The sequence below is a fragment of the Balaenoptera physalus genome (assembly GCF_965194825.1).
Source record: "Balaenoptera physalus genome assembly, chromosome: 16".
Lineage (NCBI taxonomy): Eukaryota > Metazoa > Chordata > Mammalia > Artiodactyla > Balaenopteridae > Balaenoptera > Balaenoptera physalus.
This window is the reverse complement of record NC_138898.1, coordinates 39,662,009-39,677,295: the sequence shown is the minus strand read 5'-3', so window position 1 is coordinate 39,677,295 and position 15,287 is coordinate 39,662,009. Positions and strand designations below refer to the sequence as shown.

At 41.9% G+C, this 15,287-nt stretch overlaps 1 protein-coding gene across 3 annotated transcripts in view; it reads right to left on the bottom strand.

Annotated features, from left to right (window-relative positions):
- LOC309644496 (adenosine 5'-monophosphoramidase HINT2-like) overlaps positions 1–15,287 on the bottom strand; it is a 137,769-nt gene extending 122,482 nt beyond the window's left edge. For all 3 annotated transcript variants that reach the window (XM_082428241.1, XM_082428243.1, XM_082428242.1), the window contains exon 1: positions 1–15,287. This exon is cut by the window's left edge and continues 17,617 nt beyond it. In XM_082428241.1, coding sequence (XP_082284367.1) covers positions 14,722–15,174 — 453 coding nt within the window. In that variant the 5' untranslated portion in view covers positions 15,175–15,287 and the 3' untranslated portion in view covers positions 1–14,721.

Here is a 15,287-nt window from a genome sequence, read left to right as displayed (position 1 = left end):
CATCCTTGTCTTTTTCATGATTTTAAGGGGAAAGCCTTCAATAGTCACCATTAAGTATGATGTTCGCTGTTGCTTTTTTCTTGGACTTGAAAGTCTTTCGCCCTTTCATTTATTTGTACATTTTTACACAATGACTTTTTGACAGAATGAATTAGAAAATAAAAAGCCTAAGCAATCGGAGATGGGAATGTTTGCTAATTGAGTCCTGCCCCGTGTTCAGATTGGCTAGTTGGCCTGTTTGATAGGAAGAGAGGGAGATGGAAGGTCAGAGAGAAAGTAGTACAAAGATCCCTCTTCCAGCACTGTTGATCTTTTGAGAGAAAATCTTGAGTAAGAGTGTAGAATGGTACAACTGCTTTGGAAAACTGCCCTCTGACCCAACAATTTCCCTCTAGGTATATATACAAGGGAAATACGTGCATGTGTCAACAAAAGACTTGTACACGAACTTTCATGCCAGCTTCGTGTATCATGCCAAAAAGTAGAGACAACCTACATGTCCATCAGTGAGAATGGATTTTAAAAGTTGTGGTGTGAGAATGGATTTTAAAAGTTGTGGTGTCTTCATACAATGGAATACTTCTCAGAGATAAAAAGGAACAAACTCCTGGTACAGTAATGTGGGAAAATCTGAAGACCATTATATCAAGTGAAAGAAAGTAGACTCAAAAGGTACATACTGTTTGGTTCCATGTAGATAAAGTTATAGAACAGATGAAACTAATCAATAGTGATAAAAATCAGAACAGTTGTTAGTTGTAGTGGGCAGAGAAGCAGGGATTGACTAGAAAGGGAAAAAAAGGACCTTATGGGGAGATGAAAATGTTCTAAATCTTGAGTGGTGGTGAATCCATGGGAATATATATTTATCAGAACTCAAACTATATACTTAAGGTCTGTACATTTCACTGAATGTAAATTAATCCTCAAGAAAAAATAAATTTAGAAAAAGCAAACCTGCAGGGAAAGGGCAGAGCACTAATGCATAAGTCTTTGACAATGCAATTTCAGACACTTGGACCCTGGGTACAAAGAGGCTCTGCTGGGGGACAAGTGACAGCACTAAGGAACAGCTTTGTGAGTGGGGTCAGACCCCACAGTCTCTACTAACAGACATCCTGCAACCAATAAACATACAAACTAAGAGAAAGCAATGTGTGTGCCAAACAAATGAAGCTTCAAGACAAGTTCCATAGATCTTTTTCCAACTGATTTGCAGGTCCCTGGCCCTCCTACTCAGAAATTCAGGGGCCACCAGTGTGAACCTCAAATCACTTAGGCAGTCAGCCATCCAGACTCAGCCCCCTCCCCCATGCATTTGCAAGCACTTGTCTACCTTCTCAACTTCCTAGATTCACTAGTATGCCCCATGCACTGTTCTAAATCACTGGACTAAGTGATTAAATGAGTAAAGATAGTCCAAGTAACACAGTTACAACAGTAAAGATAGTCCAAGTAACACAGTTACAACAGTGCTGGAGTCATAGCAAATGCCCAAGAAACATCAGATACCATTGCAGCTTCCATTTCTGCCTCTTTCTCTAGTTCTCCTTCAGCCCCACTGGATCCAAAGGGGCACTTGAGCAACAGTCATGGATATGTTTTCTTGACTTTTTCAGAATTTCTGAATGAACTATAGGAGCTTCCCCAAGAGATAAGAGACCAGAGAGTAGAGTTTTTCTCTCTGAGGGCCTAAATGCTCAGCCAGGTTCACCCTACCCTAGAACTTCAGGGAGCTCTTGAACACCAATACTTTATACTTAAGCAAATTGAGGCTTAAGACAGTAAAATGGGTTTCACCAAGCTTCCCAAACTGTCAGAACTGTGTTAGGACTTTGCACCTTGCTGTCTTGCTCCCTAGGACTGACAGGCAGACATGGCATCCAGCAGGTGCTCAGTAAATGCCTTTATGAAATATGTACTGGGGTGGGGGGAGAAAGTTGTCTCCTTTCCAAGGTAGTGAGAAGTTCAAAACTTACTGTAATAAATGTGCATGTTCTAGACAAATTAAATTGTGTTGAATCCTGAGGATTTTCTTTGATTTTTTACAACCAGATTTTGTTTTTCTTCCAGGTGAGAATACACTTTATTTTCCTGGGTTACACGGGGAGTCTTAGGCAACTGAGTTGAAATATCTACTTTAATTTCTAGTCCAGGAAAGGCGGTGTAACAGAAGGAGGAAAGCAGAGACTCAGGAGCAAAATCACCCTAACTTCTGAGTTACTTACAAACCACTCCACATCTCTGGATCATACCTGCCTGTACTGCAAGGTTATGGTGGGAGCCTCAGACCGTGCCTAGCAGAATGTTGGACACATAACCGGATCTCAACAAACACAGTAGAGCTTTTCCTTTCTCTAGGTCTATGGGATCACTGGCTCTGAGCCCCACCACCCATAGCCCATCACCCCCTGCCCATTCCAAATCTCTCCCCGGATCATTGGTTCAGAAACAGAGTAGATCATGAGGGCTGTCTTAAGCAAAGCAATGAAGTCACATTCAGGTCCAGCTTTAACTCAGGCCGTGAGGAACTGGAGAAGAGGAACATTTCAAGGATCAAGAACAAGGCAACAAAAGAGGAGATGGGCACCCTGAGCTCCAAACTTCAAACCTTAGACCAAGTCACGATTCCAAAACAGCCTCAAACTGGGGCACAACAAAACATTATGTAACCAGAAGGCTCCTTTATTTATTCCATTGGCAAACATTTCCTGCTTGGTTTTGTATAAACATGGGTGCAGAATTTCCTAGCAGTTGTATCTTCTGTCGGGACAGCTAGCATTACCCTGTTTGGTTCGGAGGGTTGACCTCATTGTTTCAGCAGCTCTCTTCTCCCCCTCACACCAGACAATTTGGTGAACTGGCTCCATGCAGGGATGGAGGTTTGGGTTAAATGCTTCTGGGTTAACAACACAATCAGACTGAGTTGTCCCAAAGTAGCATCAGCAACATGAAAGAAACACTTCTGCTCGAGGACGTGGAGCTCAAGGAGTTGCTCAGCTTTCCTGAAAGGTGGAAAGAAGGCCAAGATGCATGAGGGCTTAACCCAGGTGGGGCTGGTCTTGGTAAGACCACGTGTACATTAGAGAACTTGGCATGTTCCAGGAGCTCTTCTAAGAACTTCACACAGTTTAAATCATTCCATGCATGCCCACAATCCTATAAGAGACACACTATTTCATAAGCACACCTTAGAGATGTCATGGGTTCAGTTCCAGACCACCATAATAAAGCAAATATCGCAATGAAGTGAGTCACACAAATCTTTTAGTTTCCCAGGGGATGTAAAAGTTATGTTTACACTAATACTGTAGCCTATTAAGTGTGCAATAGCATCATGTCTAAAAAAATGAACATATCTTCCTTAAAAAATACCTCATTGTTAAAAAAATGCTAACCATCCACTGAGGCTTCAGTGAGTCATAGTAGTAACATCAAAGATCACTGATCACAGAAAGAGAAAAACAAATATCGTATTTTATCTCTTTTATGTAGAATCTAGAAAAATTATACAGATGAACTTATTTGCAAAGCAGAAATAGAGACACAGACGTAAAGAGTGACATATATACACTACCAAATGTAAAATAGATAGCTACTGGGAAGCAGCCGCATAGCACAAGGAGATCAGTTCGGTGCTTTGTGACCACTTAGAGGGGTGGGATAGGGAGGGTGGGAGGGAGACGAAAGAGGGAGGAGATATGGGGATATGTATAGCTGATTCACTTTGTTATAAAGCAGACACTAACACACCATTGTAAAGCAATTATACTCCAATAAAGATGTTAAAAAAGAAAAAAAAAAGAATGGACTTATGGAAACGAAGGGGGGAGGGGGGAATGAATTGGGAGACTGGGATTGACATATATACACTACTATGTATAAAATAGATAACTAATGAGAACCTACTGTATAGCACAGGGAACTCTACTCAATGCTCTGTGGTGACTTAAATGGGAAGGAAATCCAAAAAAGAGGGGATACATGTATATGTATAGCTGATTGACTTTCCTGTACAGCAGAAACTAACACAACATTGTAAAGCAACTATACTCCAATAAAAATTAATTAAAAAGAAAAATCGCTGATCACAGATCACCATGACAAATAGAATGATAATGAACAGCTTTAAGATATTGCGAGGATTACCAAAATGTGACACAAAGACACGAAGTGAGCAAATGCTGTTGGAAAAGTGGTGCCGATAGAGTTGCTCGACGCAGAGTTGCCACAAACCTTCCATTTGTAAAAAATGTAGCATCTGCGAAGTGCACTAAAATGAAGCACAATAAAAGGAGGTATACCTTTATTTGCATTTTACAGATGAGGAGAGTGAGGCACAGGGATCAAGATGACAAGGTTAATAAAGGGTAGAGCCCATATTCAAATCCAGACAGGTGAGCTCTGGGCTCTGCGGTCTTATCCACTCGCTACACCACACCACTCGAAATACAGTTTCCAGGAAAAATAAAGTGGAACAGATTTGAATGTGTCTCCCATGGCACCCCAGCTCCCTGCCTCAGCCAACATGTTCCTTGTACACAATAAACATGTATTGAGAGACACCATGTCCTGGGCTATGTCCTAGGAATTCAGAGCTAAATAGGCCATGGATCTTGTTCTCTAAACCGGTACATTCACCACTAGCCACATTTAACAAAATTAAATTTAATTTAATTTAATTTAAATTTATTTCCTCCACTGCACTAGCCATATTTCAGATACTGAATAGCCACATGTGGCTAATGGCTAGTGTATTGGACAATGTAGATACAGAACATTTCCATCACTGCAGGAAGTTCTATTAGAGAGCAATGTTCTAGACTCTGCTATTCAAAGAGTGTTCCCTAGACCTGCAGCATCAACATCACCCAGGATATTGCTGGAAATGCAGAGTCTCAGCCCTGCCTCAGCCCTACTGGATCAGAATCTTCATTTTAACAAGATTCCTAGGAGACTCATGTGTACCTTAGACTTTGAGAAGCACTTCAGTCTAGAAACTTTTTTCTGCTCTACTACTGGAAGTTAGATGAGCTAAGGCTGGAAACTCAATTGAATGCAGGAGCCAGAGTGTTCTCAGGAGCTCACAGCAAAAGTGTCCTGATGGGAATTGCTATCATCATGGCCCTTGGATTAGAAAATAGCACACTTGGAGCTTATGTCAAGGAAGGGGCAATAGGCTGTTTGGGGGCAGTGGTGGAGGGGGGCAAGAAGAGGGCAGAGATAGCAAAACTGTACATAAACATAAATATCAATGACAGCCAGCAATAATAATCATAAGCAACATTATTGAATGTGTACTATGTGCTCGATACTTGTGGTCAACATGGAAATGCACCACACAGGCCCCTGTTCAGGAAGGGCTTGCTGTCCAGCTGCAGGGTATGCATTCTGCACACAGCCTCCAGCTGTCAGCTCCTTCAGGGTCTGCCTCAGTCACAGGGTCCCCAAGCCCAAACCACGCCCCATTTTGGGCAGCCTACATCAAATGAATGGTCTAGAAAGAAATTTGAAGGCTTGCTCATCTTGACCCAACTCAGGAGAGCTCTGGAAGGCTATTCTAGCTTCAGGGCTCATGCCTGGTTGGCTGAGGCTTTGTCACAGTTTCCACAGATTGACTTCTTCTTTTTCCCAATCCTTAATAAACATCTTGCATCCCAAACACTGTACCAGTGTCTGCTTCCAAGACGCCAAGAAATATTCATTCATAAGAGTCAATAGTTATAGTAAGCACTGAGATCCAATCTGTTCATCTGATAAAAGTCTCATTTTATTTTTAAAAAGAAGAAATGAGAGAAAAGATGGAGGAAGGAAGGAAGGAGGGAAGGAAGGAAGGAAGGGAAGAAGGAAGGAAGGAAGGAAGGAAGGAAATTAATGGCAGTTAAATACTTCCTGAGATTCACAACACACTACCATAGGTCCCAAGAAAATCAAATTTGTGACACTTCGGGACCATTATGGAAGTAGTAGCCAGTGGTCAAGTGAGCACCAGCCTGGATGAGGAAGAGAGAAATAGAAACATCTCCCCTCTGCTCTCATACTGCTAACAGTCTTTCAGGTTCTACAAGAGGAGTGGAAGAAGTAAGGCATAAAGGAGAGACTCAGGGCAAGTTGGAACATGAATCTCAGTAAGGTCTGACTGGGTTTCCAGAAGTTTCTTTGTTTCTCTCTTTCAACTTATGGAACCATCTTTTTATAAGAAGTAATAGTAAGGAATACTATTGATCTTTTACTATGTGACAAGCAAGTGTGCTACGAGCTATATGTGTATTATATCAATTATCACTCAAACAACACTAGGTTCGTGAGGCAGATGTTATTGGTGAACAAATACTCATTCTGCCTGCCTCTTTCCATGGGAAAAGCATAATTACCCAGCCCTTCAATGTTGAACTTGGCCCTATGACTTATTTGACCAACGAAATATGAATTTATGCAAGTGGAGGCTCTGACTGGGATTGTTCAATGGTTTGGCTCCCTCTCTTATGCTCCTAACACCCCCCTCACAGAACTACTTCCTTTTCAGCCTGGTACCTGTGAAGTAGAACTGAACTCACCTTTCAGCCTAGAACAAGCTGCACAGTTGACCTATAGACTCTTGAGGAAGAAAATAATATTTCTGGTCATAAACCACTAAGACTGCAGAGGGAGCTGTTTGTCACACAGCACTATTGAAGTAGAAGCTAACTAATACAGACCTGGTGTACTTGTACTTATTTTCAGATGAGGAAATTCAGGTACAGAAAAGTTAAGTGACTTGAACAAGTTCACACAGATAAATTAGTGGAGAAGTTGAAATTTAAACCAAGCAATAAAACTCAAACAGCATTATTAATCGCTGCTTTATAATGCATATTCAATGTTAGAGATAAATACTGTGATGTCATTCTATGTGAAATGTTAAGAGATCTTTGACTTCCACCTCCAACCCAGATTCAGTTATTTTATTTCCTAGGTCTTTTTAAGCATTCTTAGATGGTAGTGTCTATGAATAGGCCCAACATTTAACATATGATTACTGTGAATATTGTAACCAAAGAAATGACACTAAAATGTCCAATCGTTGGTTCAGGATATATGCACATTATTTCCATTTTCATAAGACAGTGAGTTATTATTGAAAAATACCTGATTTTCTTATCAATGGAAAACTGAGGGCAATTCCAACAGCAAAAGAGATGAGGAACAGGTTAGAACAGGCATATCTCTAAGCCTGTGTGCTTTAAGAGATGTAAGCCTTTAAGAGAAAAAAATATAAATGAGGAATGGTAACTTGCATTTAATTACAGTTTTAATTGAAATAATTAATTATATGTTTTCTTTTTAATTTAAAAAAATAGGGATCACAAAAATCTTACCCCTTATTACTTCATACTCACAATCAAGTTTTCCTACATAATATTGAACTGTATACAATTAAGTCAAATGATTTATGTCAGACCTCCCCGGCCCCCCCCCTTTTTTTTTTTTTTTTCATTTACTGAATTTAGACCACAAGAAATTCTTGAACCTTCCTGGGAAATTTCAAGACCCCAACAGATCTTCCACACACACCCTTCCTCAGGACAACTCCATCCATCATCCCCTGCCACTGCGGCTGCTTTCACAGCCCTTAGAGAAGATAAACTTGTGACCCAAGCTGGGAAGTTGGGACTGACTCACGCTGAGAAATGGAGCAGTGTAGAGGGCATCTGGTACTTTAATTTATTCCTTCAGACTTCCCACTGCCCTTACCAGAAGCTTATTGCCACAGTCCTTCGGGCTTTTTCAACTCAAACCCTTTATACACCTCGCTAGAGATGCATAACTATAAAAGTTCCACACCATTAGTTCAGATTCTTTCCAGACCCTTTCAGAAGGTCTGCCCTAAAGACAGTGACATGCAGTAAATGACCTCAAAGGGAACATGCCACAAAATACTTACTGGAAAGATGATCTAGGATGGAAGAGGCATAACAAGGAAAGGCATTTTAAGATTCTGCCTCTAATTGTCTGAAATGCATTTTACCTCTTTTAGCCTATGAATGCTACGAACAAAATGGCGATACCAATATTGTTCCCATTACCTCCATGCTGGAAGAACAAATTGCTCTTTTGTGGCTCCCCAGAGGGTCTTCCATCAGTGGCTTCCAAAAGACATCTGAAAAGGGAAGAAAGCATATTACAGCTGCAAAGTAAAATAAAGCGCCTGCCAGTTTTATATACTCAATACGAGGTCTGCTGTAAGCCCAGCCCTGCGCAAGGCATGATGGGAAGTGCACAGTAATGATGAAGCCCTCATCCCTTCCTTCAAGATGCTCACAAACCGGGTATTTTTTCAGCAAATAACTGTGAGCAACAAGATTAAGATGTGTCCCTGTCCCTGAGAAAGAATACGAGGGTCAATCCATCAATTACCCTGATTTCCGGGACTTCACTCACAGTCTATAAGGGGAGAGAAAACTGACACTAAATAATTCTAATAAATAAAACAGAAAGTGATACATGCCTAGGAGAGACTCAGATAGTGGACAATAAGGAGTTAAGGAGAATGGAAGTTACTTAGAGGTAAGGGGGGAATTGATTGAGGAAGATTTTGAGTGGGTCTTTTTCTTTTTTTAATTAATTTTTATTGGTGTATTGTTGATTTACAGTGTTGTGTTAGTTTCAGGTGTACAGCAAAGTGAATCAATTATACATATACATGTATCTACTCTTTTTTAGATTCTATTCCCATATAAGTCATCACAGAGTATTGAGTAGAGTTCCCTGTGTGAGTCTTAAAAGACAGGATTTGGACATATGCAGATGGAAAGAGGGTAAACTAAACAGAAGAGAATTCTATTCATACGAGCAGAGGATACAAAGTGGGGAAACAGAGAGAGTATATGGAAATAACAGTTCCCTTTCACTCAACTGTTGGGGACATAGTGGACACAAATGGGAAATAAGATGGAAAAGTAAGTTGGGAGGAGATTTCAGAGGGCCATGACTAGGAGGCTCAGGAAATTGGTATTTATTCAAAATCTCTTCTGCTGAGTTCTGGGTGTTAGGAATACAGAATGGGCAATGATCCGGGATACTCTCCTGGTGTGACCAGAGCAGACTGCTTTTATCTAGTTGACCTACTAGACTTTCTGGACAAGATTTCATTCGGGAGACCACATACAAAACCACTACTGTCAGCAAATTCAATCTGTGCAAGGATTAAAAAGGGTCAGGTGAGGGGCTTCCCTGGTGGTGCAGTGGTTGGGAGTCTGCCTGCTAATGCAGGGGACACGAGTTCGAGCCCTGGTCTGGGAAGATCCCACATGCCGCGGAGCAACTAAGCCCGTGAGCCACAACTACTGAGCCTGCGCGTCTGGAGCCTGTGCTCCGCAGCAGGAGAGGCCACGATAGTGAGGGGCCCGCGCACCGCGATGAAGAGCAGCCCCCACTTGCCACAACTGGGGAAAGCCCTCGCACAGAAAGGAAGACCTAACACAGCCATAAATAATAAAAATATAATAGAAAAAAAAAAGGGTCAGGTGAGTCAGAAGATCAGATGCCAAAAGATGAATCTGGTAGTAGCAGTGTGTATGATGGCTTCAAGGGAGGGGAGTGTCAACTTGGGAAGATGGATTAAGAGGTTATTGCAGCATCCCCAGGTAGAGGTACTGGGGGCCTAAACTTAAGTCCAGCAGCGTGGGAGAGGAGATTGGGCACTTACCAGTAGTACAAAGAGGTCAACCTTCTGGGCCTTGGAAGCAAGCAGAATACAAAGGGAAGTCAAGCGTTTTGAGCCTGGAAGATAAGATGCTGTCGCAGAAATAGAGGACACCGAACAGAAGACAAGTTTGGAAATTGAAAAGCCAAGTTAGGGAAATAGTATTAAGATTGAGGTTCTGGCGAGATTTCCAGAGGGCAAATAACTTGGTGGGAATGTCTTGCAAGCAGTTGAGGAAAAAAAATCTCTCTGGATAAACACACACATAAGAGATGAGCACGTTAAACAGTTAATCGTATACAGGAGGGTATTTTTTTTAATAAAGTGTAAATGTTTATTACATGCCAGACTCTGCTTAACTATTTGCTTCCCAGATATGCCAGGTGCACAAGATATGGTCCTGGACCCTTTGTTCTTCCTGCTCCTTATTCTCCTACTCAGAGATCTCACTTACTATCAGCTTGAAAAATCTACATTCCATATTTGTCTCCAGCCCTATAGCTCCAGCTACCTGCTAAAGACAGCCACCTGACATGGGCATCCCAACCCAATCACGGCAAGGATAGGCTCGTCCCCTTCTCTCCCCTTTAACTGGTGTTTCCTCCAAATCTCCCTATTTCTTTGAACAGGAACTTCAAACTGTGGTGCCTCAGACCTCCCCATGCTCATGACACAGTCATCCTAGAATAGCACTTTATAACATGATGTGCCCCTGCTCAAAGCCTTCAGGCTCCTTAATGTGGACAGAATAAAAGCCAAGGTTCTCAACCGAGGTTTCAAGGCCATCCCCGGGTCCATCCCAAATTACCTTTCCAATTGCAGTGCCCACTGTCTCTCTGCCCAAACCTCCTCCAAGGAGACATCCTGCACGTGACTCTCAAGCATGCTCACCTTGATGCCTTCCCACCCTCTCAAGGAGATTGGCAATCCTTCCTTCTGCCAGGCATTATCCTGCCCCAGTTTTTTCTTCATCTGACCCATCCCATCCCCTGAGCCTTGGAAAAATCCCATCTGGTCCTGAACATCTTGTCCATTCCAGGCTAGAGGTGGTGCTTCCTCTACACTCACTAAAAAGCCAGATGGCATTTGCATAGCTATTTCCCCATATGGGATATGGGGTTATAACAGTACCTATATGATAGGATCATAAGTAAATAAATGCTCAATAAATCATTATTATGATCATTGTTATTATATGTTAGACATTGGGCTAGGCATTTAGGGATCTAAGTCAGAGTAAGATACAGTCCCTGACCTCCGGAGCTCAAAATCCACTGGGGGAGAAAATGGATTGGGGAGGGAAAAACGCAAGGAAAAAGGATGCTTTTTCGCTATCTTGTCTAATTATCTTTTCTAGCATGTAAATCATGACTCTTCTACATGACTGTAAGCCTCCGACAAAGTTAATTTAATATTTTCTTGAACAACTCTTTGGAAAATATATCTTATTTCTTGTGTGTGTGTGTGTGTGTGTGTGTGTTTTACTTCTCCCAGGAGACTGTGCACTAAATAATTATATTTTCACAGGATAAACATTTTCGTTCCAAGAGTCAGGAATTTTTACTCATCTGACAACACTTCGGATTAATAGCCCAATATTTAGTGTCTTCCACTGATGGCTCCTCATCCTTAGGCACGCACACACACATACACAGACACACACACATTCACACACACACACACACATTCACAGACACACACACAAACGACGCTCATCCCTAACTGGCCAATGCATATGTACTCAGAGACTTGAAAAAAGCACTGGAGCTAGAGGAAGAAGAAGAAGGAGGAGGCAGAGGAGGAGGGGGAAGGGAAAAATAGAAAAGAGATAAGAAAGGGGAAAAAAAGAAATTCCAGCTTCAGCTCACCTGTAGAATAGGAATTGAGTATCTTAATTATCCTTGCCAAGCATCAGCCTACTCATCTGTAAAATGTGTGCACTAGATTGTGGCTCCCAAGTCCTAGTTGATTATGAGACTCTCATCTAGGTAGATTTGTTAAAATTCCTTTTCCTAGGGTCCACTCTGGACCTGCTAAATTAGAACTTCCAGGGGAGGAGCCTGAAACGCTCTACCTTTAAAAAAGCACTCCGGGCGATTACAATGATCAGTCAAGTTTAGGAATCCCTTTTCCAATTCTGATTCTCCTCGCATTGAAAGACACACTCCGCCAAGGAACTTCTGATACCCTGGAGTCGGGATCTGAGGCAGAGAGATCTTTAGAGTTCTAAGAGAAAGGCTGTAATAAGGGACCAAGTCTCCTCCCTCCCTGTTTTGTCCACAGAAACACTTTCTTTTCATTTCCTAACTATGGTTTCTGATCAACATAAACGTTTTAACCATTTATGATTCTTTCACAAGACAGCTAAGAGCAAAGAAAACACTTTGATTATTTTGATACCTCTTAAGGACTTAAAGAAAGCTTTGAACATGTGACACAAAATCTCCCTCATCAGATAATTTTGTTGCAGTGGCTGAATTCGATTTGAATCAGATGCATATCTCCAATTGTTTCACTTACTCTACCTTGTTATTTTTAAATTGTATTGAGTCCCCCCTGTTTACATAAAGGTACATTTAAGGAATTATACTCAGCTTCACTGGCTTTGATCAAGCCTCTTCCATAAAATGCCACTTTGCTGGGGCTTTCACTCAATCAGCTTAAGAGGAAACTTCTTCCCACTCTCCCAGGGGAGCTCCAGGGTTCTACTTTGCGAACTTTAGAATATGTGTTTTTCTAGAAGAGCAAAACCACCTACAAGAGCTTCATAGGCAGAAAAGTTTCCGAGCTAATTCCCTGGAAATGTCTACACTCATTAAAAACAATCATGCGCTCCCATGTATGACTGGGTACCTATATTCAAGCAGTTAAAACCACTCTAATTCTCTAGGAAACTAACGTTTAAAAAAGAAACATGTTGTGCTTCTTTCTCCCAAGTTGTAGCACAGGAAACATGATCCCAAGGAGCCCCACTTTCTGGTTAAGGGCTCTATGGAAACTGACTGCCTGGCTGCATCTTTTGGGAGCTATTTAGGCAAGGTACTCATGCTTTTTGTATCTCAGTATCCCTGTCTGAAAAATAATAATAATAGTGCCTACTTTTAAGTGGTTACTATGAAGTTTAAATTAGATAGTATATAAAAGGCTGAAAATAAATCCTGCCACATGGTAAATACGCCATGACCGCTAGCTATTATTTCTTTTTCCAGAGATTTAGCATTTGCGACAACATAAGTAAAAAGATTCCTTATGCCCCATCTGTCCCATCACCTTGGCAGCTGTCCACTGTCTTCCTCAATGTTTGGGTTTTGTCTATATTAAGAAGCCTGTTCAACCAGGTAAACCTCTGCCCTGGCCAATAGACACTTCCATTTTCTTCCTCGAAGAAAGTCTTGAAAGAGTTCCCCCATTCTTGGATGGTTGTCACTCTTCATTGAAGGGCACAACTTTGTTTGCTCTGTTTCCTATAGCCTATGTCCCAAGTGCTCTATGCCATTGGGAAGTCATCTCTAATAACATCTGTACACCAAGTCAGAACACCTTTGCTTCAGCTTGTCCTCTACCGCTGCCATTTTAGAGGTGACAGATGCAAAAATTTGACCTCAATTGACCTCAGTAGCTTGCATCCAGTAGACACCCAACAAATACTTGTGTAATTAAAATCTTCCCTCTTAATCCTCCCCCACTAAGGCACTCAAGACTGTATAGCACAGTACTCTAAAAAATTGTCTATCTATCTAAGACTGTTTTTTAAAAGGGTGAAGGAGGTGGAGAGGAAGGAAGAGAAGATTAGGGTTGTGGATGTTTTGCCATGAAAAGCCAGGGACTCTTATATCTGTTGGAAAAGAAGACATGAGGATAAAATGGTGGGCACTTAAATAGAATTCCATCTATTTTATGCCCAGGTTCAAGACATTATTTGATGTAGATGAGAAAGCATAGAACCTTAAGCCATTTCCAGGAAAATGACAGGAGAAGAAATACCCAGGGTGCTAGATGAGTTACTTAACAGGGGAGATTGACAAGTCAAATGGTCAAGTACATGTAAATAGTCCAGGGGTTCCCTGAACCAGACAGGCTTGAATAACATCAGCTCCTTGGCCACTGGCCCTCATATAGCTCATTTCCTACTGAGCAAGATGGCCCTGCATTCAACAAGGGAGAACCAAATCATGCAGAAAGTCAGTTTACTGGCAAAGCTTCCAGAAAGGAAGACATTTATCAGTAAGATAAGAAAACCTAAAATTTCATTGATTTAAAATTGAGGGTGTTGAGAGTAGGACGAATTTTACTAAAACATGATTTGAAAGGATGATCTTGATTTACTTCAGAACCGTGCATAATTAAGCTAAGATTGTAAGTTACTTTCCCTCAAGCGTTGAAAAATAGAAAAACACTATTAGTGAAACATAATGTTCAAAGTACATGGCAAAGAGTTGGCTCTTTATAAAATTTTTATTACATCCTGTTTATTAGGACACTAAAAACTCATCCTGTTCCCAAACCTAACATCATGGTCAGAATTCTGATATTCATAAGAAATGTAATGAACCTTCAATATTTAGTTTATATCTAGGGGATGGGGAGAATGAACAGTTCTACACAGGAAAAATAATATGAATTATTCAGAAGAAAATTCTCCATAATCTTCTCTGTTTCCACATATTTGTAACTGATATAGCTTCAGGAAGTAAAGAAGTTACACCCATCCTAGTTTTAACTGAAAAGGCCCATGGCATTCTGGGAGTAGTCTCTTTGTATCAGTGTTACTCTGGGGAACACAACAGATCCTGGGTCGTACCAGTCATTGGGAGATCAACCAAATTGCTAATTCTCTACCCCAAGGAAGTTGTCTAATTAATGTAAAAGTCTCCAGTGTAACACATTCCATCATCCTAAAGTTATTAAAAAAAGGGAGAGCTTGCTTTTATTTATTTATTTATTGAGGGAGAGCAAGTTTATTAGCATCACAGGGTGCCGTTTTTCCCCACCCCAACCAAGCTTCCAGGTCTGGGGTCCTTGGTCATTTGGTAGGTTCAACCTGGAGGCCACTGCAGCTGTCGGCCCCCAAGTATGTGAATGTGCAGGTGATAAACAGATTGTAAGCCCAGCTCCCCATCGTTGATCACAAATCGGTAGCCATCTCCCAGCCCCCCAGCCTTTGCTGTCTTCTTGGCCACAAGGAGAAGGTGTCCTAGAAGCTTCCGGTCTTCTTCCTCAACCTGGCTAATGCAAGGAATGGGCTTCTCAGGAATGACCAGAAAGTGCACAGGAGCCTGAGTGGCCGCGTCACGGAATACGAGACACTGCTGGTCCTCATACAGAACGCCAGCTGGGAGGCTTCGATCCAGGATCCAGGAGACGGTTGGAGCTGCTCCCCGAGGAGCTGCCTTCTGGGCCTTGGCCACTTCATTCCCATCAGTCACACCTGCAGCTCCTCGGACCCTGTGTCGACCTCGATGCCTGGGCCTGTGCAGGCCGTCGTCCATCGCTGGTTCATTTCTCCCGCGTCAAGGCTTTAAGAGAGGCTGCCGCGACCACCGGTCCGACCTCACCGCACAGCCCTGGAGCCTGCGCCTCGGGAGGGGCAACGTTCCCGGCA